Source organism: Chlorocebus sabaeus, chromosome 5, assembly GCF_047675955.1.
Source record: "Chlorocebus sabaeus isolate Y175 chromosome 5, mChlSab1.0.hap1, whole genome shotgun sequence".
Taxonomy (NCBI): domain Eukaryota; kingdom Metazoa; phylum Chordata; class Mammalia; order Primates; family Cercopithecidae; genus Chlorocebus; species Chlorocebus sabaeus.
The window spans coordinates 10,162,447-10,190,342 of NC_132908.1; the positions used below are offsets into that span (position 1 = coordinate 10,162,447).

The following is a 27,896-nucleotide window of genomic DNA, read 5'->3' on the forward strand; positions in this document are numbered from 1 at the left end:
CTCAGGCAACCCTCCTACCTCAGCTTCCCAAAGGGCTCCCCTCTCTCCCTCTCCTCCCTTCCCTTCCCTTCCACTTCCCCTTCATCTCCTTTCCCCTTCCTTCCTATTCCCCTTACCCTTCCCCCTCCCCTCCCTTCCCCTCCCTTCCCTTCCTCTCCCTTCCCTTCCCCTTCACCTCCCTTTCCATTCCCCTTCCCCTTCCCCCTCCCTCCCTTTCCCTCCCTTCTCTTCCCCTTCACCTCCCTTCCCCTCCCTTTCCATTCCCCTTCCCCTTCCCCCTCCCCTCCCTTCCCTTCCCCTCCCTTCCCTTCCCCTCCCTTCCCTTCCCCTCCCTTTCCATTCCTCTTCCCCTTCCCCCTTCCCTTCCCCTCTCCTTCCCCTCCCCTCCCTTCTCCTCCCTTCCCTTCCCTTCCCCTCTCCTCCCTTCCCTTCCCCTTCCCCTCTCCTCCCTTCCCTTCCCTTCCTTTCCCTTTCCCTCTCCTCCCTTCCCTTCCCCTCTCCTCCCTTCCGTTCCCCTCTCCTCCCTTCCGTTCCCTTCCCCTCCCCTCTCTTCCCCTTCCCTTCCCCTCCCCTCCCTTCCCCTTCCCTTCCCTTCCCTTTTTTGTTCGTTTGTTTTTTGAAATGGAGTCTCACTCTGTCGCCCAGGCTGAAGTGTAATGCCATGATCTCGGCTCACTGCAACCTCCGCCTCCCAGGTTCAAGTGATTCCCCTGCCTCAGCCTCTGATTGGCTGGGACTATAGGCACGCGCCATCACGCCTGGCTAGTTTTTTTTTTTTTTTTGTATTTTTAGGAGAGACGGGGTTTCACCATGTTGGTTAGGCTGGTCTCAAACTCCTGACCTCAAGTGATCTGCCTGCCTCGGCTCCCGAAGTGCTGAGATTGCAGGCCACTGGGCCTGGCCTCCTTTCCTTTTTGAGACAATGTCTTGCTCTACTGCTGGAGTGCAGTGGCACAATCACAGCTCACTTCAGCCTCAATCTCCTGGGCTCAAGCGATCCTCCCACCTCAGCAGCCTCCTGAGTAGTTGGGGCCACAAGTGTGTGCCACCTCACCTAGCTAATTTTTAAAATTTTTTGTAGAGACAGGGTCACACTACATTGCCCAAGCTGGTCTTGAACTCCTGAGCTCAGGTAATCCTCCTGCTTCAGCCCCCCAAAGTGCCAGGCTTACAAGCATGAGCCACCACATCTGGCCTGCCATAATTTCTTTCTGGATGAGGCAATGGCAGACCACAGCAACTGAACTTCCCTTCCAGGTCAAGAAAATAAAAAATAAACAAAAAAATCTGGGCTTTAAAGTAACCCTGTGCCAAGGTGAAGTAACACCTCTCTTCCCTCACATGTGTTCAGGACCCTGGTGAAATTACACTATTGTCCTTCTACAAACACAGAGAAGCCGTTTCTTCCTGGTTCCTCTGGTCTGTTTGTTCTAGCTGATGACAAAATCGAGCCAATGTGCTGTTTCAGCTTTGGGATGGGGAACATCCTGTGCTGTTCTCCCGTGTGTTCAGAGACGCCAAGGGCCATGGTGGGGGAGACTGTCATAGGCTTTCCTTCCAGATGGGTGTGAGCTGCTCTAGACCAATCACTTTCCCTGGCAATTTCCAACAGCTCCCAGTAGCCCCACCATCATAGCTGCCAATCACCGTATTTCCTGGTGTATACAGGACCCAACAGCAGTGGCTCTCCCTCTTAGGCAATTTTGTCGCCACCCCTTGCATGGGGCATTTGACAATGTCTGGAGATATTTTTGGTTGTCACAACAGTGGTGGGGGTTGGGGAGCACTGTTGACATCTAGTGGGTAGAGGCCAGGGATGCTGCCACGCATCCTACAGTGTACATACAGGACAGTCCCCACCAAGAATTCCGCAGCCCAAATGTCAATTGCGGTGATGCGGCAAAACTCTACCCTACAGGTATACAATATGGAGTTCTTACAAGAAAAACTTTAGAAAGAAAGAAACTTTTGAAAGAAAACACTCACAAAGACTTTTCATAATACACCTATTTAAAATGAGTTCAAGGCCGGGTGCGGTAGCTCATGCCTGTAATCCCAGCACTTTGGGAGGCTGAGACAGGCGGATCACTTGAGACCAGGAGTTCAAGACCAGCCTGAGTAACATGGCGAAATCCCATCTCTACAAAAAAATACAAAAATTAGCCGGGGGTGGTGGCATGTGCCTGTGATCCTCTCATCTACTCAGGAGCTGAGGTGGGAGGATCATTTGAGTCCGGAAGGCAAAGGTTGCAGTGAGCTGAGATCTCACTATTGCACTCCAGCTTGGGCAACAGAGTAAGACTGTCTCAAAAATAAATAAGTAAATAAATAAATAAAGAGTTCATAATAGGTTTGTACTGAAAATATATTCTTTTTCTCATGCAAGTATAGTCAATTCTACACTGACATTCCGTTGCAAACTAAATCTGTCTCAATGTAGTAATATTCTACTAACCAAAAAAAAGTACAAAAATCACATGGCTAATCCCATGGCTATATATTAATAAATTGAGACAAATGAAAAAAGGTACATAGCCATGTTCTAGCAGTAACAGATTTAACTCTAAATTAATCAGGATTTGTGCACATTAGCTTTTATCAGCTGCACTGGGTTTGGCTAAGTTGGATGTACAATTGGTATCTTTGCTTCAATGCTTTATTGCTATACCGTGTTGTCACACACCACCACTAGGGGGTGGTAGTAGTACCTGCTCTTTCACTTTCTGGACGCTTGGCTTCCCCTGGCCGTAAAGCAAATGCATTGGAAGCTGGAAAATTTTGAGATACATGTTTTGAGGGAGGAGTAGAGATTCATACTACATATTGACATGTAAAACATTTTGAGTCCGGGCGTGGTGGCTCATGCCTGTAATCCCAACACTTTGGGAAGCTGAGATGGGCAGATCACTTGAGGTCAGGAGTTCGAGACCACCCTGGCCAACATGGTGAAACCTCGTCTCTACTAAAAATACAAAAATTAGCTGGCGATGGGTCGGGCATAGCGGCTCACGCCTGTAATCCCAGCACTTTGGGAGGCTGAGGCAGGCGGATCATTAGGTCTGGAGTTTGAGACCAGCCTGATCAACCTCGTGAAACCCTGTCTCTACTAAAAATATGAAAATTAGGCGAAAGTGGTAGGTGGCGCGTGCCTGTAATCTCAGCTACTCAGGAGGCTGAGGCAGGAGAATCGCTTGAACCCGGGAGGTGGAGGTTGCAGTGAGCCAAGATTGCGCCACTGCACTCCAGCCTGGGCAACAGAGCGAGACTCTGTTTATAAAAAAAAAAAAAAAAAAATAGCTGGAGGTGATGACGCATGCCTGTAATCTCAGCTACTCAGGAGGCTCAGGCAGAAGAATTGCTTGAACCTGGGAGGTGAAGGTTGCAATGAGCCAAGATCATGTCACTGCACTCCAGCCTGGGTGACACAGTAAAACTCTGTCTTAAAAATGAACAAACAAAAAAAACACTTTGGGAAGCCAAGGTGGAAGATTGCTTGAGCCCAGGAATTCCAGATTGCCTGGGAAACATAGCAAGACCCTATCTCCCCAAAAATAAAAAATTAGCCAGATGTGGTGGTGCACGCTCATGGTCCCTGCTACTTGGGAGGCGTAGATGGGAAGATGGCTTGAGCCCAGGAGGTTGAAGCTGCAGTGAGCTATGAGTTTGTCACTGCACTCCAACCTGGGTGACAGAGTGAGACCCTGTTTCAAAAAGGAAAAAAAAAAAAAAAAAAAAAGCTAAGTATATAACAACAGTGCAGACTATACATAATATAGCAAAGAATATGTAGGTGTGATATGGATGAATATAGTTTGGGATTAGCTGTGGGTAGACAGGGAACTGGGCTTGATAGAATTTAGTAGACATTTGATATTTTGTTTGCCCAACATCTGAACTTCCCTCGTATGTTGGGGAATTCCCTTCCCTCTGAGTCTTGGTGGGTTGCAGAACTAACCACCACGATGTAAACTGAAGTAGGCTGCTCATCATTTCCCAGCCTTCCCTGCAGCCAGGACATGGCCCTGTGATCCAGGCTTCACCAATCAGAGGCACCACGCCAGGCTCCCAATCCACAGAAGGCGGGATAGCGCAGGTGCAAATATTGACTGCAAACGGTACCATCTTGTGGTGATGGCAGTGGTTTTCTTTTTTTGTTTGTTTTTTGAGATGGGGTCTTGCTCTGTCGCCAAGTTAGAGTGCAGTGGTGCCATCTCAGCTCACTGCAACCTCCGCCTCCTGGGTTCAAGTGATTCTCCCGCCTCAGCCTCAAAAGGGGCTGGGAGTACAGGCGTGCACAGCCACGCCCAGCTAAGTTTTGTATTTTTAGTAAATACAGGGTTTCACCATGTTGACCAGGATGGTCTTGATCTCTTGACCTCGTGATCCGCCCACCTCGGCCTCCCAAAGTGCTGGGATTACAGGTGTGAGCCACTGTGCCCAGCCCCGACAGCAGTGGGTTTCTTACCAAATTGTTCTGTGGAACGATCTGAGGCAACTGGGGGGGATTTGGCTGCATGCTTTCAAGCCTGGGCACTACTAGCTTTCCCTTTCATAAATTTCCTTTCTATTTAAATCAGCCAGAGTCACTATTGCTTGCAACTAAAACCCTTGACTAATACTAAGTTTGGCAGCTTATGTCAGTGCTGCAAGCAACAGACACTCATGGAATTGGCTGAATGGCAGTGGCAGGTCAGAGGGCAGTGGAGACCCTGTTATTCAGGCTGGGAAGCTGTCACCCTTGTCACACTATGGCAAAACATTTGGTTTACACAAAATTTTTCTGGAAAGGGCCAGATAGTAAATATTTCGGACTTTGTGGTCTATATGGTCTCTATTGAAACTACCCAACTCTGCTTTGGAAAGCATCCATGAATGCTATGTAAATGAGTGGGTGTGGCTGTGTCCCAATAAAACTTAATTTACAAAATCAGGTGGTGGGCTGGATGTGGCCCATGGGCCATAGCTGAAGCCTGGTTCAAACTGTCACCTATTTTACACCAACCATGAACCTGTGGATGTTGTAGTATCAGGAGAAACTGGAGAACTACATCAGGATGTTGGCAAGTTCAACTTCATAGACCCTTCAGTAAGATCCAACAAGAAAAAGTAAATCTTCGGTGAAACAAGGTCCAATGGCAAAATGGAAGCAAATGCGGCTTTGCTAAGATTCCTTCTGCCTGAAGCCTGCAATCTACATTGATGGAGAATCCAAAGATTTAGAGAGTTACAGAAATAAACAAGTCAAGTGCTAGACCAGGAGTTGATAAACTTTCTCTTATGAAGTGCCGATAGTATATATTTCAGGCGTTGCAGGCCACATAAGGGGTTTTTTTTGTTTTTGTTTTTTGTTTTTTGTTTTGAGACAGAGTTTCGCTCTTGTCACCCAGGCTGGAGTGCAGTGGTGTGATCTTGACTCACTGCAACCTCCGCCTCCCAGGTTCAAGCAATTCTCCTGCCTCAGCCTCCTGAGTAACTGGGATTACAGGCACCCGCCACCACACCTGGCTAATTTTTTGTATTTTTAGTAGAGACGAGGTTTCATCATGTTGGCCAGGCTGGTCTTAAACTCCTGATCTCAGGTGATTCACCTGCCTCGGCCTCCCAGAGTACAGGTATTACAGGCATGAGCCACCATGCCCAGGTGACATAAAGTCTTTGTTGTATATTCTTCTTTGCATTATTTTACTTTTTTTTTTTTCTTAAAGACAGAGTCTTGCTCTGTTGCCCAGGCTGGAATGCAGTGGCATGATCTCAGCTCACTGCAACCTCCACCGCCCTGGTTTAAATGATTCTCCTGCCTCAGCCTCCCAGATAGCTGGGATTACAGGCGCCCACCACCACACCTGGCTAAGTTTTGTATTTTTAGTAGAGATGGAGTATCACCATGTTGGCCAGGCTGGTATCAAACTCGTGATCTCAAGTGATCCACCCACTTCGGCCTCCCAAAGTGCTGGGATTACAGGCGTGGGTCACTGCGCCCAGCCTACAACATTTTTTTCCTTTTTGATGAAACAGAGTCTCACTCTGTTGCCCAGGCTGGAGTGCAGCGGCAAGATCACGGCTCACTGCAGCCTTCACCTCCCAAGCTCAAGCAATCTTCCTGCCTCAGCCTCTCAGGTAGCTGGGACCACAGGCCTGCGCCACCATTCACAGTTTGCGTTTTTTTTTTTTTTTTGGTAGAAACAGTGTCTTGCGATGTTGCCCAGGTTGGTCTCACATTCCTGGGCTCAAGCGATCCTCCTGTCTCACTCTCCCAAAGTGCTGGGATTACCGGTGTGAGTCACTGTGCCCAGCCATTTTCACAACTTTTTAAGAACGCAAAATAAATTCTCAGCTTGTAAACCATATAAAAGCAAGTAATCTGCTAAGCCCTGCTATAAACTAAGGATCAATAGCGCGGCAGCAAAAAGCTAAGCAGAAGATAAGATGTATGGGATTCCAGCAAAAGATACGCTAGGTCCTTTAGCATTTTTCATCAGACAGAGGGACAGGCAGAGGGAGAGCTCAGATTAGAAGGGCTTTGCAGTTATTACCTCGAGGCTGCAGTAAAGCTCAGAGGCATGGGGCCAGGATTTCTGTGGCTCAAATTATTAGGCCCATCACATAAAAGCCATAGGCAGAATTACCTAGATAAGCCACTACTGGATTCCTGACTGTCAAATTCTCTGTGATAATAAATGTTTTGTACTTTGGAAAAAAAAAAAGGAAAGACAAGATCTTGCACGGCCAAAGGAATCCCATCCGTGACTGAGAAGGGCCTCTAACTGTGCAACCCTGAAAATCACCTCTGAGACACTAGGCCTCACACCCGGAGGAAGAAAGAAAGGACCTCCTCCACACGGCCCATCTTAAATCTGACCACAGGGGACAGTGGATGAGACAGATGGTTCCACTGAGCAGAACCAAGAGCAACGGATTGAGCAGCCACCAGTCTCCCTCCCGCCAGGGAAGCGGCTTCCTGCTATTTGTGGCCACTAATGAACCCGTGGCCACTGGACATTGATTCTCTGCCTGTCCCTTTTCCAAGGGGACAATTCATGGTGACATCCTGTGCCTTTGTCTCTATTACATACTAGGGACTTTTGGGAGGACATGATGGAACCTTTAGTCACCCATTACCAGGCCATAAGGAACCCCAACTGGACCCCATTGAGATCACAGCACATCGCCCATCGCCCTGGAGTCGGAGCTGGAAGTGGAAACTGGTTGAGACTTCAGGTTAGATCCCTCTTGGGAAGGGGTTAGTTCATTTCATGAATGTGTAAGAATTTTTATTTTTTGAAACAATTTCTGTTGCCCAGGCTAGAGTGCAGTGGCGTGATCACAGCTCACTGCAGCCTTGACCTCCCAGGTTCAAGCGATTCTCCGCCTCAGCCTCCTGAGAAGCTGGGACTACAAGAGCACACCACCATGCCTAGCTAATTTTTCAGTTTTTATAGAGATGGGGTCTCACTGTGCTGCCCAGGCTGATCTCAAACTACTGACCTCAAGCGATCCTTCTGCCTTCACTTCCCAGTGATGGGATTACAGGCATGAGCCACTGCACCCAGATGCTCATGTTTACATAATTTGATCTCACTCCCGACTCCAGCCAAGTACTCGGGCAATGATGACTGAATGTGTTACCCAAGACAGACCCATCAGAATCTAGCCCTGGAAACTTGAAACTGAGACTAATATCATCTAGATCAAGGCAGGGACTAAGTTCATCAAGGCGATGGGTGATGTGCTGTGATCTCAATGGGGTCCAGTTGGGGTTCCTTATGGCCTGCTAATGGGGGGCTAAAAGTTCAATCATGTCCTCCCAAAAGTCCCTAGTATGTAATGGAGATAAAGACACAGGATGTCACCATAACACCTAGCACAATGCTCGTACCATTACAGCTACGCAAATATTTGGTGAATGAATGAACGAGAGGCTGATTTCCTGAATGGAAGAAATATGAAATTGAGTGTTCTGGGATGATCACCATCCCCCAGGCACATGGAAAAAAAAAAAATCCAATCTAGAAATACAAAGAAGGCAGACAGTAGTCTCTGAAGATTTTAGTTTGCAAACCCTGTGTGACAGTAAGGAAATGAGTGTTCTCAAGATACAAAGATAGCTTTTGCTACCTTTGGCATTCCTTAGATAGAAGTTAAAGGGATCTCTTTCTCCTTCTCTCTCTGTCTGAATTTTTCAGTTTTCAGCAGAGTATGCAGTAGAAAATAGTCTCATTCTGGCCGGGAGCGGTGGCTCACGCCTGTAATCCCAGCACTTTGGGAGGCCGAGGCGGGCGGATCACAAGGTCAGGAGATCGAGACCATGGTGAAACCCCGTCTCTACTAAAAAATACAAAAAATTTAGCCGGGCGCAGTGGCGGGCGCCTGTAGTCCCAGCTACTCGGGAGGCTGAGGTAGGAGAATGGCGTGAACCCGGGAGGCGGAGCTTGCAGTGAGCCGAGATTGCGCCACTGCACTCCAGCCTGGGCGACAGAGCGAGACTCCGTCTCAAAAAAAAAAAATTTTTTAAAAAAATAAAAAAATAAAAAAATTTAAAAAAAAGAAAATAGTCTCATTCCATCATGACCTCATCCTTTAAAGCAGAGGTCTTTATTAAATACAAATGAAATGAAAGAACACGATCTAGTAACAATGAACAGGAAGGCTGAAAAAAAAGAACAGGATCAGTCATTTGTGGGGATCCCTGAGAAGTGAAAAAATTGGGCTACTTGTTCAAATACGAAGAACTTTAAAGCTGAGCGCAGTGGCTCCCACTGGCAATTCCAACGCTTTGGGGAGCCAAGGTGGGAGGATCACATGAGCCCAGGAGTTCAAAGTCAGCATAGACAACATAGCGAGACCACCCCCCGCCTTAAAACAATGAATGAATGGATGGATGGACGGACGAATACATAAATTTTAGGAGCATTCTTCTACATGACTATGAAATATTTATTTCTTGTAAGAATGTTCTACTTGATGCCAGACACAGTGAGTGGCTCACATCTGCAATCCCAGCACTTTGGGAGGCCGAGGCAGGAGGATCACTTGAGGCCAGGAGTTCTAAACCAGCGTAGGCAACATAGCGAGACTTTGTCTCTACAAGAGATATATATAAAATAATTTAAAATGGCACGAGCAGATCATTCTCCCAAGCATGGGGGCCTTGGATGCATGGAACTGTGTGCGACTACACAGGCTACAGGGCTGCAAAGCTGGCCCCATTAAAGAAGCAGAGGGAGACTGTCCAGTGATAAATTGTCCATTTATCAATTGCTCACTGTAAAAACCATACATTATTATCTTGATGAGAAATCGACTGACCCCCTGCGCCTCAAAACGGCAGCATTCTCCCCTAGATGTCATCACCGTTGGGAACATTAGAGTCTTGCTCTGGGCAATCTGGTTTTAAACTTTATTTTCCGTGTACAGTTTCAGATTATACAAAACATAGAAAATAGACTATTTTAAAGGTACATTAAGTAGGAAGTTCCTAACTACCCTAAAATCACAAACCAAAATTCCAAATGAACCTCTAGGCCTCGCCCTAACATTTCCCCAACACCACAAAATTGGCCAACTGGCTCTATTGTAAGTAATCTTTTAACTATTAGCGAGTTTAGTAATATCCCGCAAGGCAGATTTTAAACTACGATACAGCTTCTATCTAGGCCACTGTGTTTAGTGTGTTTACAAACAGGCTTCGAGTTCTAGGTTTCTTCACCATCAGTGAACACAGAGCATCCTAGAGCGCCAGCTTGTTCATGAGGGGCGTGCACAAAAGCACGCAAACTATAGCAGAGTGTGTGTGATTGAGGAGGTCCGATGTTCCTGTATTCAGGTATAGGTATACACATTCACACAGACCAACAAGTCAAGCATTCTCCAAACTCATTTGAACAGAGACCCAAAATAATTTTAATGCAAATAACAAAATGAGTTAGTCTGTCTCCATCACATCGCCCCTCAATGAAAGAATTACAGTACTTTATAAAAATGTCATAAAATGCGCAAACTACGGTTCCTTCAAATACAGTTGATGCTATCTTTGGTCCTAATATTTGCTTCTTGGATGTCGACTAATTTTGTTGTTGTTACTGTTCTTGAATAACTGGTAATAAGCACCAAGTGGCGGCAGATTCTACCTACAGGTGAGAAGCTTGGATGTTTTCTCCCTGATGTTGTCATTTCTTTCCAACTTCCCAAATCCGTGTCACACAGCAGGGAAGAGGCATCTCTCATGTCTCAAAAAACCTTAATGGCACAGGTGGATGTGGGCACTGAATGTTGTACAGTAGTGGCAACCAGCCAGGAAAATCCACAGGGTCATTTCAGACTGCATTCAACACAGATACTCACGTAGCCCTGACGTTTCTTGTGAAGGGAATTCACGTATTGCTCGGAGGGGGTTGATCTCTGGTTCTAAGGTGTTTTGTTTCCAGTGTGACTACCAGAAAATTATAGGCGGTCGGGCACAGTGGCTCACCCCTGTAATGCCAGCACTTTGGAAGGCTGAGACGGGTGGATCACCTGAGGTCGGGAGTTCAAGACCAGCCTGACCAACATGGAGAAACCCCATCTCTACTAAAAATACAAAAATTAGCTGGGCGTGGTGGCGTGCGCCTGTAATCCCAGCTACTCAGGAGGCTGAGACAGGAGAATCACTTGAACCCAGGAGGCAGAGGTTGTGGTGAGCCAAGATGGTGCCATTGCACCACTCCAGCCTGGGCAACAAGAGCAAAATTCAGCAAAAAAAAAAAAAAAAAAAAAAAAAGAAGAAAATTATAGGAAAGCCACCAAGGTAGAAAGTTTCAAGGGAACTTAAGATTCAACTTCCTCTATGAGCCTGGGTAGCATCCTGCCCACGACATGATCAGTGACAGTATCTCATGGAGGCAGGAGGTGACATTTGTCCTGTCTCTGGCCCCAGGCCACCCTGTACTGCATTGGCGGCTTCTCCATAGGGAGGGGGTCGTATCTCAGACTCCAAACTTCATGAGGGCAGTGGGGATATCTGGATTTGCTCATCCCTGTATTTTCAGAGCCTCACACAGTGCCTGGAACATGATAAACATTTAATACTATCTGTCAAAAACAAATGAATGAAAGAGTTGATGGAAAGAGCCAATCTTGCATTGAAGAGATATCCATGGTGGCCCTAAAACTACTCAAGCCAGACATCTCTTCAGCTCCACTGGAACTGAGCTGGTAGCAAATCATCACTCCACTCAGCAGAAGGTCAAGTGCACAAGTATTTAAATAGCACAAGGTCCCACACCCCATCCCAGGACAGCCCCCAGCATCCTGCTCCAACATAAGCAGAAAAAGACAATGAGGTGCGAACAGCTTCTCTCCTGGGATGGTTCCTGGGTGGCCTGCATTGCCACACAGCACATCAGGCTTTGATCCTGAAGGACAAGCCCCTAAAAGCCCTATTTCTCACCACAGTCTTAAAATCACCTGGAAAACATTCACCCAGACCCGCTGAATCAGCCTGTCCCAAGTGGCATGGGAACCCCTAAAGCTTGAAAACTCTGGCTCTATGGGACCCTCTCACTACATTTACTGTTGGGACCATGGGCCTCTCCACGGACATGTTTTCTGGGTGTTACACAGACAGATGCCCAATAAATGTCATCTGCAGGAACTGAATGGAGCTATATTTAGACTGATCTAAATGCCTAAATGCCTCCAGGAGCATTTAAAAATAGGCACGCATAAAGCAGATTCCCTTCCATGTCACAGGCCTTGATTTTGAATTATTTTATTTTATATATACTTTTTGAGACAGTCTCAGACTGTCGCCCAGGTTGGAGTGCAGCGGTGCAATCTCGGCTCACTGCAACCTCCACCTCCCAGGTTCAAGCGATTCTCCTTGCCTCAGCCTCCCAAGTAGCTGGTATTACAGGCGCCTGCCACCATTCCCGGCTAATTTTGTTGTATTTTTAGTAGACACAGGGTTTCACTATGTTGGCCAGGCTAGTCTTAAACTCCTGACTTCGTGATCCACCTGCCTCGGCCTTCCAAAGTGCTGGGATTACAAGCGTGAGCCACTGCACCCAGATGATTTTGAATTCTTAGTGGTGTTCTTTGCAGCCTCCATCACAGTGTGTAATTAGTTTCTTTTTTTGAGATGGAGTCTCGCTCTGTTGCCTAGGCTGGAGTACAGTGGCACAATCTTGGCTCACTGCAACCTCTGCCTCCTGGTTCAAGTGATTCTCCTGCCTCCGCCTCCTGATAGCTGGGATTACAGGGCGCGCATCACCATGCCCAGATCATTTTTGTATTTTTAGTAGAGACAGGGTTTCACCATTTTGGCCAGGCTGGTCTCAAACTCCTGACCTCAGGTGATCCACCCGCCTTGGCCTCCCAAAGTACTGGGATTACAAGGGTGAGCCACTGCACACAGCCAGTTTTTCTAATTAATTTTTAATCTATCATCTCCACTAGGCCATGAGCCCTAAGAGGACATTGTTTTGAGAGGGTATCCCCGGTGCCTGGCATACGCATGCAAGTCATGATTTATGTTGATGAATGAATGAATGAATGAATGAATGAATGGTGGCTGGGTCTTCTGAGGCTCTAGAAATAGGGGTGAGAGGCCAGCCAGGTGTAGCATAAAGGGCTGGACAGGAAGGGAGAGGCCTTCTGGGATAGGATGGGAAGGAGGTTGCACCCCACTCCCTGAAGGTATCTATGAGTTCACATGGCCCAGGAATGGGGTTTGGGGGCCCTAGATGTAGACAGCTGTGGCAATGGAGGCCAAGGTTTTGGCCTGCTGTGGGGGTTACATTCACCTCCCCATCTCCACATGATGACAGCCTAGCATTTCTGAGGCAGTTCTGCTCAACCAGCCCAGGGACTACGGTCCCCAACTGCAATGCATCTGAAGCGTTGCCCAGGGAGCGTGTTAGAAATGCAGATTCCCCAGCCCCATCCCTTGAAGACTCCGATTCTGTAGGTCTGGGGTGAGGGGGGGCGCTGTAGGTCTTGCCTGAAGGTGAGTCTAAATCTGGCACACAGGTAAAGGATCACCATTCCTAAGGCAAGCAGGTGACACTGCCGGCAAATTGAGGTGAGACTTTTTCTGACCCACCCCTACACCAGAGGGTTGTCTGGGCTCTGGTTTGGATACAGACAGAATGCCAAGGGTTACGCCTGCTTCTCACTTGGAACTTGGCCTAAACCTCTCAGGAAGCTATCATTCTTCTATACCCCACTTCACCCTCTACCACCCACCACGAGCAGAGAGATTCGGGCGGGGCTTGGGCTGGCTGAGACCTATAGGAAGCGCATCCCCAGAGACCCGGCTTTCCCAGCCTCTCATCTCCTCCCTTCACAGCCCCACAGTTAAGAAATGTCCGGTCGAGCGCTTTTGGATTTGAGCATTGCTGGGTTTTTGCTTGTGTCTTGCTGAGACTTTTGAGTGGGCAGCAGTTCTGAATACCAGCCTTCATAGTCTGTTCTCTGATCTCAAGAATGCAAAAACTCTTCTCTCTTTTGGATTTTTTTTCTTTTTCTTTTTCTTTTTTTTTTTTCTTTTTGGCTTTTAAAGGAAACAATACGTTTGCTAGAAAAACCTCAAAAAAATAATGATTATATACAAAATGGTTATCTGAATGTGGATTCTGTACGGCAGTGAAAGCAACCCAGCTCAGGGTTCTATTTGCGCTTCCTCAGTATCAGGTACATCATGCCGCTGACGAAGGTGCAGGCGAACGCCACCCACGCCAGGATGTAGGAGTAGCCGTAGCTGCCGCCTTTGGTCATGTAATAGAACTGCATGTTTTTCTCGTGAATATCTTCACGCCTGTCTGTATAAATGGAGGCCGCAATCATGACACACAGACCTGTCAGGAAGAAAGGTGAATTTTGAATAAATCATGGACCACAGTGCACCCTGGGTACAAACTTCAGCTTTTACTCTTTGTTTATTACTATTTTGTTGAAGAGACAGGATTTTGTTATGTCACCCAGGCTGGTCTTGAACTCCTGAGTTCAAGCAATCCGCCTGCCTTGGCCTCTCAAAGTGCTGGGATTACAGACGTGAGCCACCGCGGCCAGCCTTAAGCTCTTGTTATTAATAGGTATTTATTTTAAGTCTATTGGAAAAATTAAAACTGATGTTTTGTGGAAGGATATTGTCACCTACCCTGTAGATATTTTGCTTCCCATTCTTGCTGACTAAACCCAGTTTTGTTTGGGCAGCCACATCACCAACCCAGAGCGTGAACATAATTGGTCTAAGCCAGAGGTCAACAGATGTGCCCTGTAGACAGGAAGCAGTTTAGGTTTTCTGTGGGCCATAGTCACACAAGTCCACCACAGTTGCATGACAACACCCATAGAAGATACAAAAATGAATGATAATGGTGGTGTTACAATAAAATTTTATTTACAAAAACACGTGGCAGGCCAGATTTGACCTATGAGCCATAGTTTGCCAGCCTTCTTCTTGGCAATCTGGTTCCTGTTTACTTGTTACAGCCGATAGGTCAGTATGTGTACCAGTCCTGACCACAGAAAACCTTCACTGAAAAATATGACTCCCTGGGACAGGCACTGTGACTCACTCCTGTAATCCCAGCACTTTGCAAGGCCAAGGCAGGTGGATCACCTGAGGTCAGGAGTTCGAGACCAGCCTGGCCAACACGGTGAAACCTCGTCTCTACTAAAAATACAAAAAATTAGCCAGGCGTAGTGGCAGGCGCCTATAATCCCAGCTACTAGGGAGGCTGACGCAGGAGAATCGCTTGAACTCAGGAGGTGGAGGTTGCAGTGAGCCAAGATCGCACCATTGCACTCCAGCCTGGACAACAAGAGCGAAAACTTCCTCTCAAAAAAAAAAAAAGAAAAATACGACAGCCTGAAAAGAGAGAGATGAGGGAGGAGAAAGCTTTTTTAAGTTGCTTTACTTTCTCTTGCTGACTGCTTTAGATATTGTAGGGGCAGGATGAAATGTCTGGAGTTGCAACAGCCTTTTTGGAGCCATGAAGAGGTCAACACCAACACTAAAGATGACAGAATAGAAGGATGGAATGAATGAGTGGAAGTGCTTGATGCTGACGCTGCCAAATCAGCTCTAGAACTTTTTCTACCTCCAGAGTACTTTTTACGTAAAAATAGTAACTATCTTTGCAAATGAAGACACAGTTAATTCGATTTTCTCTTACATAAGGCCAAAAGCACCCTAACTGTAATACTTGTGGTCCCTGGCCGGGTGTGGTGAATCACGCCTGTAATCCCAGCACTTTGGGAGGTTAAGGCGGGCCAATCACTGGAGCCCAGGAGTTCCAGACCAGCCTGGCCAACAGAGCAAAACCTCATCTCTACTAAAAATACAAAAATTAGCTCAGTATGATGGTGCACACCTTGTAGTCCCAGCTACTTGGGAGGCTGAGGCACGAGAATCACCTGAACCCGGAAGGCAGAGGTTGCAAAGAGCCACGGTCGCACCACTGCACTCCAGCTTGGGCGACAGAGCAAAACCCTATCTCAAAAAATAAAAAAAGAAATACTTGCTGTCCCAATATTTACAGACATTCGAGCTAAGATGAGGTTAAGTGCTGTGGTTTTCCTTGGGGGACCTATACCTCTCCTGGCCAGGCAGTTTTGGTGGGACTGTCCTTCAAGATGCCTAGACAGTCTCTGGCCAGGGGCCAAGCACGCAATCTCTGCCGATCAGACTCTCACTCCTGGAAACCTGAATCTAAACAGTGACCCTGTTAGGCTTCCTTGATTCTGATGGCATCTCCCTGAAGCCGCTGCCTGTCAGTGGCTGGTGCCTGGATCTTCTTTCCAAGACCTAGATTTTCAGCTTTTCCTTTGATTCTTGCAAGCTACCCCCAGAATCTCATCTCTCACATGAGTAAGGGTATCTGCCGCTTGCGTCTGCCTGATATGGCATCTAAACACTCTGCAGTTTGAAGCAGAACAGGGAGGGCCAGGTCTTTGGACCAGAAAATGGCCAAAGAAATTGGGGAGAAGGGGATGCTATGGAAGGAAAATAGGAAGACGTGTGACTTTCATATTAAAATAAGGGGGAATTTTCATATATATGAAAATTTATATATAAAATTCCTAAATATATACATTAGGGTAATCAATTTTGACTAAGTGGCTTTGCAGATCAACAGACAAACTTAGACAATAACAGAACATAAACTTCAGAAGCTGGGCGTGGTGGCTCATGCTCGGAATCCCGGCACTTTGATAGGTTGATGCTGGCGGACTGCCAGACCAGCCTGGGCAACATGGTGAAACTCCATCTCTACAAGAAGTATAGAAATTAGCCAGGCATAATGGCGCATGTCTGTAGTCCCGGCTATTTGGGAGGCTGAGGTGGGAGCATTGCTTGAGCCATGGAGGCTGAGGCTACAGTGAGCCATGGTCACACCACCGTACTTCAGCCTGGGCAACAGAGTAACCACTCAAGTCCCCCCACCCCAAGCTGAATGACGGGATTCAATTGCCTTTAATGGGGTTGGGGAGGGTGGGGGTCCACGCCTCTAACTGGCAGATACAGAGACAGTAAAGGAGGGGGATCAGACACCTCCTCACTCCCTCGCCTGGGGTCCTTGGGAAGGTCGCATTCCCCCCTTAGGCCTCATTTGTTCTGGCTCATTGCTCTCCAACGCTTGGCTCAGGGACAGGAGTACAAGTCCCCAGGCTCTAACCCAGCAGATTCTGATTCAAGAGGGCAGGCTGGAGCCTTTGGAGTCTGCACTTTAGAAAGGTCCATGGAAGGACTGGGGTGGATTTGGGGGGTTCTCAAGATCAAGTGACCATCTGGAGTCTTTTGCACTTGAAAACACTTTCATTCTCTGCCTAGAAGGCATGGTATCTGGCTATCCAGTGAAAGTGCCCCAAGGGGAGGGGACGCTGAGTGTGACCAACCACCCTACTTTGCCCTGGACTGGGGTTTCCTAGGATGTGGAACTTTCAGTGTTTTTATTTTATGTTGTATTTTATTTTATTTTATAAGTTTTTCAAGACAGAGTCTCACTCTGTCCCTCAGGCTGGAGTGCAGTGGTGCTACGGTTTGGCTGGGCTGGTCCCCACCCAGATCTCACCTTGAATTGTAATAATCCCCACGTGTCAAGGGCGGGGCCAGTGGAGGTCACTGAATCGAGGGGGCGGTTCCCCCATACTGTTCTCGTGGTAGTAAGTCTCGCGAGATATGATGGTTTTACAAATGGGAGTTCCCCTGCACACGCTCTCTTTCCCGCTGCCATGTAAGCCCTTTTGTTCTCCCTTGTCTTCCACTATGACTGTGAGGCCTCCCCAGCCATGTGGAACTGTAAGTCCATTAAGTCTCTTTCCTTTACAGATTACCCAGTCTCAGGTATGTCTTTACTAGCAGCATGAGAATGGACTAATACAAGTGGTACAGCACCCCACAGCTCACGGCAGCCTTCACCTCTCAGGTTCAAATGATCTCCCACTCCAGCCTCCCAAGTAGCTGGGACAATAGGTGTGCTCTGCCATGCTTGGCTAATTTTTTTTTGTATAGATGAGGTCTCACTATGTTGCCCAGGCTGGTCTTGAACTCCTGGGCTCAAGCAATCCTCCTGCATGGGCCTCCCAAAGTGTTCCTGCACCTGGTCAGGACTTTTAGTTTTAAAACAGAGGATGGTCCCAGGCAAACTAGAACAAGTTGTCACTGCACTGCACTGATGACATGTCTCAGGGTCATCCTGAGGGTATGGCAGGTTTGGACTTGAACCTAGCTGGGGAGGTGGAGGGCTGGAAGGAGGTGGTAGTTAGGGTGATTAGGTCCAAGCAGCCTAAGTTGGCTCTGACACCCGGATTTCTTGCCTTCATCAAGCCACTCGTTAACTCCTGACTGGAAAGCACCCTAGAAGGGACTTCTGCATTTTGTCATCAGAAAGCTTTAAATCGTCACTGAGAAACAACAAATGATCATGGCGTGGCTTCTCACTTCTGATCTGACTTCAGCCTTGCTAAAATTCCTAAGTAGAAAAAAATGCTCTGAGACCTCTGCTTCCTCCATGTTTCTCCAGGACTGAGGCTGTGCCTTGTTCATCTCCTGAGCCCCTGCAGCCAGCACAGGCCTGGCGCAATGTGGGCACATCTGTCACCCACCAGCCTGAAACTTGTTGATGGCTTCCCACCAGCTTAGAACAAAGACCCCAAACCCTTTCTATGGCCTGCAAGACTCCATGGAGCATGGCCCTGCCTGCCCTGCTGGTTCATTTCCCACTGCACTCCAGCCCCACTGGGCAGCTCTCTGTCCCTCCCATCACAGGGCTTCCATCATGCTGTTCCCTCTACCCAGGACACTGTTCCCTCCTCTCTGTACTGAGACAGAACACTGTCAACAGCAACTCCTACTCACCCTCCAGAGCCTCTGGCTTCATGTCTCAAGGACGCCTTCCCTGGACTCCCAACTCAATCCAAACTCCCGAATATAAAATGTCCCACTGTGGTACAGCATGTGTGTGCACACACACATACACACACGCACACACACGCACACACATGCACACACATGCACACACAAACACACATGCATACACATGCACACACATGCACACACATGCACACACAAACACACACATATGCACAAACACACACATGCACACACATGCACACACAAACACACACATGCACACACATGCACACAGCACCACACGGCTGCCAATTTCTCCTTTCCAAATCCTCCCTCCTCCTGGCTTCCCTCCTGGCGGCTGGGAAGGGAGTGCTTATTCCAGGAAGCCCCTCGTTAGGGAAGCCCGTCGATTTACTCACATGCCATTAGCTGGATGATGGAGGTTAGGACAAACCTCTCTCCCTGCTTCAGGCGGAAGAGCTGGAGCACGAAGATGAAGAAGGCGATGCAGCAGAGAATGGTGGAGAGGATCATCGTGGCCTGGACCGCCTGCAGCGTGGAGTACTCTGCGGGAAAAGGGTGGGGGCGCAGGACTGAGGACCTTGGCCAGCCGGCACTGCGGGGTGCACGGTGATTGCGGCAGCTCCAGAGTAGGGGTGACAGGAGGCAAACAGGCAGGGGTTCAGGCTGTCGTCTACACGGTCCGAGCACAAGGGCAGCCAAGGAGTCTTCCAGACCCCCCGCCCTTCACCTCCAGTGTCCATTTGACCGGACAATCCTCAGCACCCTTATCTGGAAGACGAGGCAAGAACCACTTGCTCTGCATTCTTCCCAGTCTGGGTCACAGCTCCCAAATGCTTGGCTCATGAACAGGGGATTCTTTTGAAGTACAAATCCCAGGTTCCAACGTGGTAGATTCTGACTCAAGAAGTCAGGCTGGGGCCTCGGGGGTCTACATTTTAGAGAGGGATTCTTGTGGACTCGGGGCTCACGGGACCGTGACCTTGTGAAATGCTCTGTGGACCCCATAGTAGCCTGCAGGTATCAGAGGCTGATCTTCACGGTCACTACTTACAAAGAGGAAGAGAGCTCCTTTCTTTTCAGGTCAGCCTTAACAGAGACTGGGGTGTGAAGGTTTGGGGCTCAGTACAGAGAAGTTTCAGTGGAGAAGGGAGGTCTAGGGTGGAGGGTGTCACATGGGGGCAGGTCACAGTGAAGCTATGCGTAGAAAGCTATGTGGCGTAGGGAAGGCGTCCTGCACATGGCTTACAGCCACCTTCGTGGGCCTCAGTTTCCTCACCTGTAAAATGGGGATACATTTTTTTTTTTTTTGAGACAGGGTCTCACTCTGACATCCAGGCTGGAGTGCAGTGGCACAACCATAGATCACTGCAGCCTTGAACTCTTGGGCTCAAGTGATCCTCTTGCCTCAGTCTCCTGTGTAGCTGGGACTACAGGCATGTCTGGCTAATTTTTAAAAAGGTTTTGTAGGGATGGAGTCTCGCTATGTTGCTCACGCTGGTCTTGAACTCTAAAATGGGGATACGAATAGCTCCTCCCTCATCGGGCTGGGAAGGGAGAGTAAACTCAACTATGTAAGGGGCTTTAGAGGGTGCAGGCAAGGTGGGAGTTCTGTATAAGAGCTGAATGCTGAATGTTAACCACCAGGATGAGGCCAAAAGATAAGGTGAGGGGACAGTGTCCATGCTGCACAGCAAACCTAAGGCACACCTTCCTTTTTCTTTTTCTTTTTCTTTTTTTTCCTTCAATTTTGCAGTTTTGCCCAAAAACTCACTGGAGTGAACATAATTTGCAAGTACTTAACGAAACGTCTAGAGCTGTGGATTTAATCCATTCTGGCTACACATTATGGTTACTTGGAGAGCACCTAGCCTCTCCCCCAATTCCTTATGGGGAGCAAAAGAAGTCAGACCGGCTCCCCCTCTATGACATACACCACATGACCCCGTTCCTACGAGGCCCAGGAACAGGTGGAAGTGAGTTATAGTGACAGAAGTCAGAAATGGTTGCCTTCAGGGCAGAAAGCGGTGGCAACAGTGTGGACGGGGGCCCGAGGAACTTTCTGGAGAGTTGGGAATGTTCTCTGTCTTCTTTTGGATGGCGGTTACATGGGTGTTTATATAATTGTCAAAACCCACCAAACTGAGCACTTAAGAAGCCCGCACCTTGTTTGTAAATTATAACACCATTAAAAAACAAAAACAAAAATGAAAAAACCCAGCAGGCTCTACTGAGACGAAATCAATCAGAATGTCGGGCACTGAGACCAGGCATGAGGGCTTCATAAAGCCACAGAGGGAATTCCAGCGCGGGGCCCAAGTGGTGACCCTCTGGCTTAGAGCAGCACTCCCCAAATCTGCCCAATCCCAGGGATCACCTGGGATTGCTTATTAAAAATGCAGATTCTTAGGCCTCTCCTCCTGGAGATTCTGCTACCATTGTCCTGGAGTAGGCACCAGGAATCTGTATTTTCAGCAACAAGTGACCCACGATGGGGCAAATGGGGAAAACATGCCTTTGGGGGAAAGGATGAATTCATGTTCCTAGAACAGGGTTTCTCAAAGCTGGGAGGGGGTGCAGGATGTGCCCACAAGGCAGCCCCTGAGATTGGTGTGTGTGGAACCCAATGAGGACGGGAAACAACGAAAATTCACTGAACGAGGGGGATGCTCACTTTGCTCAGAAATTCCTCTAAGGGCCGGGCGCGGTGGCTCAGCCTGTAATCCCAGCACTCTGGGAGGCAGAGGCGGGTGGATCACCTGAGGTCAGGAGTTTGAGACCAGCCTGTCCAACATGGCAAAACCCTGTCTCTACTAAAAATACAAAAATTAGCTGGGCGTGGTGGCACACACCTGTAATCCCAGCTACTCGGGAGATGGAGGCAGGAGGACGGCTTGAACCCAGAAGGCGGGGGCTGCAGTGAGCCGAGATTGCGCCACTGCATTCCAACCTGGGTGACAGAGCAAGACTGTGTCTCAAAAAAATAAATAAATAAAAATAAATAAATACATTTCTCTAAGGACCTCAAGGAGGAGTTCTTCACCAGCTGCTTTTGCGCTGTAAAAACACCCACTAATATCTGGGTGTTTGGGGTTGTTTTTTAACATGAAAAGGGCCAGAAACAGGCTCAGAGGCCTCAGGAGGGAAGTGTGTCTGGCCAGACTTTCATAACGTCACCGGGCTTCTGATCTAGTATTTTCAGAAAGCTTCCCTTCTTTTATGGCAAGTGAGACTAGTTTATCACTTCTCTTTAACACAGACTTATGGTTTGGGAGGCCGAAGCGGGTGAAGCGGGAGAAGTGCGTCAGCTCAGGAGTTCAAGACCAGCATGGGCAACATGGTGAAACCCTATCTCTACAGAAAATACAAAAATTAGCCAGGTGTGGTGGCACACACTCGTGTACTGGGGAGGCTAAGGTGGGAGGATCACTGGAAAGTGGGGGGCAGAGGTTACAGTGAGCCGTGATTGCACCACTGCACTCCAGCCAGGGTGACAGAGCGAGACCCTGATTCAAAAAATAAAATAAAATAGATTTATGGGCGAGTGCAGTGGCTCATGCCTATAAATCCCAGCACTTTGGGAGGCCAAGGTGGGAGGATCACTCGAAGCCAGGCATGAAAAACTAGCCTGGGCAACATAGCAAGATCCTATCTCTACTAAATAAATAAATACAGTAGAGTTATGTACAGAAAAGTGGGCTATTTTAAAAGTAAACTTTTTAAAGTAAAAAAAAATTGGCAAACTTCAGGAGAGGGACAGAGAGTGAATATTTTCGGTTTTGTGAACCATATGGTCTCTTGTCAAATGTTCTTTTTGTTTTTAGGGGTGTGTGTGTGCGTGTGTGTGTGTGTATGTGTGCGTGTGTAAACAACTTTTAAAAATGTAAAAACTGTTCTTAGCTCCCAGGCCAAACAAAAACAGGCCTTGGACTGAATTTGCCCAGTGGTTCGCCAACCCGTTTTAAAGAAAAATAAGTGAATAATCCCATGTGGAGGATGCGGAAAAACAGCCACAGAGCACAGCAAGCCCTCCCAGCTGGCCTTGCACACTGGTGACAGCTGGCGCTTGCAGAGCACAGGGAAGGAGGGCTGTTCCCAGGGCCAGAGGTTAGAGTGACAGAATAACAGATGAGATGGAAGGGAGTACCAGTGGTGTTCCGTGGTTAAGGGCACCGGCTTTAGAGTTGGTCACATCGACACTGGAATCCTGCCGCCATCATTCGCTCCTGGCTATGTGGCCTTGGGTAACTTAACTGCTCTGTGCCTCAGTTTCCCCATCTTAAAATGGGGCCAATGGTCCCTGCCTGATGGGGCTATGAGATCACCTATGTAAAGGACTTAGACCCATGCCTCACAGTTAAGTAAGTAGTGCCTTCTACTGGTATTTTTGCTGCTTTTATGATGAATATGGATATTGTGATTGAGTGTGGTGAGAATCTGGGACCCAGGGAGTACACTCCTTTGCTCCCTAACAGGATTGTCAGATTTGGCAAACAAACCAAAACAAACACAAAGACAGGATGCCCAGTAAATGAATATCCAATAGACAACCAACAATTTTTAGGCGAGGCATGGTGGCTCGTCCTCCTCCTTTAGGCTGAGGCAGGCAGATCTCTTGAGCCCACGAGTTCAAGACCAGCCTGGGCAACATGATGAAACTCCATCTCTACAAAAATTACAAAAATTAGCTGGGCATGGTGGTGAGTGCCTGTAGTCCCAGCTATCTGAGAGGCCGAGATGAGAAGATCACTTGAGCCCGGAAGTCAAGGCTGCAGTGAGCTGTGATAACACCACTGCACTCCAGCCTCGGTGACAGAGTGAAACCCTGTCTCAAAAAACAAACAAACAAAAAACAAAAAACTAAACCCTCCCCCCACCACCAAAACCAAGTAATTTTTAGCATAAGTATATCCCATGTTATATTAACATTTGGGCCATAGTCATACTAAAAAAAGTACTTATTGTTTATCTGAAATCTCCAATTTAACCGGGTATACTGTATTTTATCAGGCAACTGGGATCCCAAAGTATCTATTCCATCAGTTCTATGAGGAAAAACAGAACCGTTCACTTCATAAGGAAAAACAGTGGTCAGCATGTTTTTGAATGGGATTTTCTGTATTTCAAAGCCTTTTCATATATTTTAGCTTATTGAAGAGGTGGGCACAGCAAGGGCATCAATATTACTTCTATTCTACAGCTGAGGATATTGAAGTTGACCTGCCCAATGCGAGGCCACACAGCTTGTCTAGGAACGGAAGCCAGATCTCAGAGTTCTGTTTGCTTGTTTTTGAGACAGGGTCTTACTCTGTCACCCAGGGTGGAGTGCAGTGGCGTGATCTCAACTCAGAAAACGCAACCTCCGCCTCCTGGGTTCAAGCAATTCTCTTGCTTCGGCCTCCTCAGTAGGTGGGATTATAGGTGTGCACCACCACGCCCAGCTAATTTTTGTATTTTTAGTAGAGACAGGGTTTTGCCATATTGACCAGGCTGGTCTCAAATTCCTGATCTCAAGTGATCCATCTGCCTCTGTCTCCCAAAGTGCTGGGATTACAGGCATAAGCTACTGTGCCCGGCCAGATCTCGGATTTCTTACTGCTGGACGGGGAAAAGTGACTGGACAGTAAATCATGGTCTCTGAGACCATTCAGAGGCAAGTCTTGGATAAAAAAGAAGGGAAGAGAAAATTCTACATGAGAGCTGAAGCTGGAGAAAAGATGAGGAAGGGAAACTCGGCTGTGCCAAGAGACAGAGAAAGAAGGCATGAGGTCCAACTCAGCTGGAGTGGTCTCCCTCCAGCCTCCAGCTTCTCCACACCCCTGACATCTCCAGCTTGTGCTGTCCTCCGCTCCAGCACACACTGAGCAAACGCGGCCAGGCCCACCGGAGTATGCAGGGAGTGGAGGAGCGGGTGCAGAGGCGGGGAACCCGAAGCCTCACTCCTGAACGTTCTTTCCTCCCTCGGTGCTTCTCAGTCAGCTTCCTTCATTCACACTCACCTTGAAAGCTGTCATTGATTACTGTACAATTCGTGTTGTTGGTACATATTCTCCAGACATCTGCAAAAAACTCATCTCCTACCCACCAGGCCTGTAACACAAAATGGAAACAGAGAGAAAGGCTGTCCGTTAATGATGCAAACACTGACTCCTAACTAGGCACGAGGCATGGTGGGCTTCTGGGATTCTCAAACTGCAGTGCATTTGAGAATTCCTAGGGAGCTTCTTCTAATGCAGACTGACTCAGGAGGTCTGGGGTGGGGCCTGGGATTCTGCATTTCTTTCTTTTTTATTTATTTATTTTTTTTGAGACAGGGTCTTGCTCTGTCGCCCAGACTGGAGGGCAGTGGCACAGTCTTGGCTCACTGCAGCCTCCATCTCTTGGGCTCAAGCAATCCTCCCACCTCAGCCTCCTGAGTACCTGGGACTACAGGTGTACATCACCATGAATGACTAATTTTTGTATATTTTGTAGAGCCAGGGTTTACCATGTTGCCAGGCTAGTCCTGAACTCCTGACCTCAGGTGATCCACCCACCTTAGCCTCCCACAGTGCTGGGATTACAAGCATGAGCCACTGTGCCCAGACAGGATTCTACATTTCTTTTTTTTTTCTTTTTTTGTTTTTTTTTGAGATGGAGTTTCACTTTTGTTGCCCAGGCTGGAGTGCAGTACATGATCTCAGCTCACTACAGCCTTCCCATACCGGGTTCGAGCGATTCTCTTGCCTCAGCCTCCTGAGTATCCAGGATTTAGAGGGAAGCACCACCATACCTGGCTAATTTTGTATTTTTAGTAGAGACAGGGTTTCGCCATGTTGGTCAGGCTGGTCTCAAACTCCTGACCTCAGGTGATCCAGCTGCCTCGGCCTCCCAAAGTGCTGGAATTACAGGCGTGAGCCGCCACGCCCGGCCGGGATTCTACATTTCTAACCGGCTCCAGGTGATGCCCTGCTACTGTCTCCCAAAGGACAAGAGGTGGTCCAGGCCCTCAGAGAGTATGGGAGAAAAGATGAGGCTGAGTTGGTGGAAATATTAGCGGACAGGGCTGGGCATGGTGGCTCATGCCTGTAATTTCAGCACTTTGGGAGGCCAAGGTGGGAGGATTGCTTGAGCCCAGGAGTTTGAGACCAGCCGGGGCAACTCATCTCTACAAAAAAATACAAAAAAATTAGTCAGGCGTGGTGGTGCATGACTGTAGTCCCGGCTGCTCAGGAGCCGGAGGTGGGAGGATCGCTTGAGCCTGGGCAGTAGAGGCTGCAGTGAGCCATGATCGCAACACTACACTCCAGCCTGGGTGACAGAGAGAGACCCTGTCACAAACAAACAAACACTGCAATGGATGGGATGACCAGACAAGATTCTCCGTCTTCAGCCCAAAGCATTCATTTCCCTCTGTGCTTTGGTGGTTGCTGTCCTTCACCTACTGCCCAAGATGGCCTTCCTTCTACTTTCCAGTTGCCAAGCACAATTCCAAATGCGTAATGAATACCCTCAGACTCACCGATGGACAAAAAGTCCATCTGCGTCTTCTCAGTATGTGCCACGATAATATACACGCCCTGGGGTGCTAGATATGGTTTACTAAGGCTGATGGTTTCCTGCCCCTAATGTCTGTCTATCCTTTTCACTAAGTCTGGGACCTTTTCAGGATCCCAGATGGGAAGAAATAGAAAAAAGATTCTAAAAGAACATTCAGTCCCATTGATTTCACAGTGAGCTCCTGGAATGGTGGGTCCAAATACTATAATCCCGGGTTCCCCAACCCATGGGCCACAGACTGGTACCTGTCTGTGGCCTGTTAGGAATCATGCCGTGCAGCAGAAGGTGAGCAGCCAGTGAAGGAAACTTCATCTGTATTTACAGCTGCTCCCCATCGCTCACACTACTGCCTGAGCTCTGCCTCCTGTCAGGTCACCAGGGACATTAGATTCTCATAGGAGTGTCAACCTTATTGTGAGCGGTGCATGCCAGGGATCTAGGCTGCACGCTCCCTATGAGACTCTAATGCCTGATGATCTGTCATTGTCTCCCATCACCCCCAGATGGGACCGTCTAGTCCAGAAAAACAAGCTCAGGACTCCCACTGATTCCACATTATGACGAGTTGTATAATTACTCCATTATGTATTACAATGTAATAATAATAAAGTACATAATAAATGTAATGCACTTGAATCATTTTGAAACCATCCCCCTGCAATGCCTGCTCCCTGATCTGTGGAAAAATTGTCTTCCATGAAACCGGTCCCTGGTGCCAAAAAGGTTGGGGACCACTGCTATACTCCATAGCATCAATGTGGTCCCTACCCAGGCCACTCACAGCAGCTCAGCAAGAAGCTCCAGAACCCAAATGCAATGACTGCGCTCATCTTCCCTGACAGGCTCTAGGACCAGGAGACTCTGGAATGACTCAAATCCTGGTTCTGCTGCTTACTGCACTGTAAACTGCCAAGTGCCCGAATGGCCCTGAGGCTCAGCTCCTTCACCTGTAACCCAGTGCAAGGAGAGACTGGTGCCCTACCTGGTACAGCTGGGGTGGAGATCACATGAGATGACATGCATAAAAGGGCCATAGTGATCGCTAAGTGACAGGTATCATCATTTATGTTATTATTGTCATGATGATTCAACAGAAGCTGTATATGTAGACAGAGTTGGTGACCACTCGTATGGTGTACTTTTTGGCTTTCTGAGCAATGTTTCTGCCCTTTAATTATCTCTGCAGTCTAAAATGAGCAGGATGGACGCCAGGTCTTTGGATTGGTGTATAAGCCAGAGAGAAGCTCTGTTAAGAAGCTTCCCTAATGTCACTCCCTGCTTGGGGGGATATTAATCTATGCCAAGAGGTTATTTATCCAATACATTCCTCCCATATGGCTGCAAGCTGGATACTAAAGGAAAACGTTAAATTTTTCATAGGGACATAGGTAGAGTCTGGAAAGTTCCATGCATGAGCTCTGCTGGGGAGGACATGGCCGGGTGGGCTAGCAACAAGGGACCCTGGTTGATAAGGAGGTGTCAGGAGTTGGGGGCAGAGGCCACCTGGGATAGGTCACCTGGAGGATCTAGGGCAGTGGTCCTCAACAGAGGGTGATTTTGTTCTCCATGGGACATTTGACAATGTCTGAAGATATTTTGGATTGTCATAACCAGGGGTGGGGGTGCTACTGTATCTAGCGGGTAAGGCCAGATATATTGCTGAACTTCCTACAATGCACAGGGAGGCCCCCACAACAAAGGATTATCCAGCCCAAAATGACAATAGTGGCAAGGTTGAGAACTCTGATCTACAGGAAAGCTGAAGTCACACAACATCCTCAAAGGGCTTCCTAGAGACCAGCTCTATGAAAGAATCACGGATGGGAGGACAAACATCCCTGCCTGCCAGGACCTGCCCCCAAAACCTGAACATGGTACAGCCTGAACCTTCACATTTAGGCCAAGAGTCCTCAGCCCTTGGGTCAGAAGATGGGTGTGCCTTCGCAGGGAGGACAACCCTAAACTATGGTTGAACTTTGGCAGGTTCAACGTTGAGAACCTT

The 27,896-nt window shown here is 48.0% G+C and overlaps 1 protein-coding gene across 2 annotated transcripts in view; it reads right to left on the bottom strand.

The window, feature by feature from the left end:
* Positions 1–9,383: 9,383 nt before the first annotated feature.
* The window catches only part of EMP2 (epithelial membrane protein 2), a 53,725-nt gene continuing 35,212 nt past the window's right edge, over positions 9,384–27,896 (bottom strand). The window contains exons 3-5 of one of the 2 annotated variants that reach the window (XM_007985484.3): positions 24,355–24,445; positions 18,754–18,900; positions 9,384–13,832 (exon numbers count right to left, since the gene is read on the bottom strand). In XM_007985484.3, coding sequence (XP_007983675.1) covers positions 13,645–13,832; positions 18,754–18,900; positions 24,355–24,445 — 426 coding nt within the window. In that variant the 3' untranslated portion in view covers positions 9,384–13,644. The remainder of the gene's footprint in view (positions 13,833–18,753; positions 18,901–24,354; positions 24,446–27,896) is intronic. The other variant, XM_007985490.3, reaches the window with a different exon arrangement.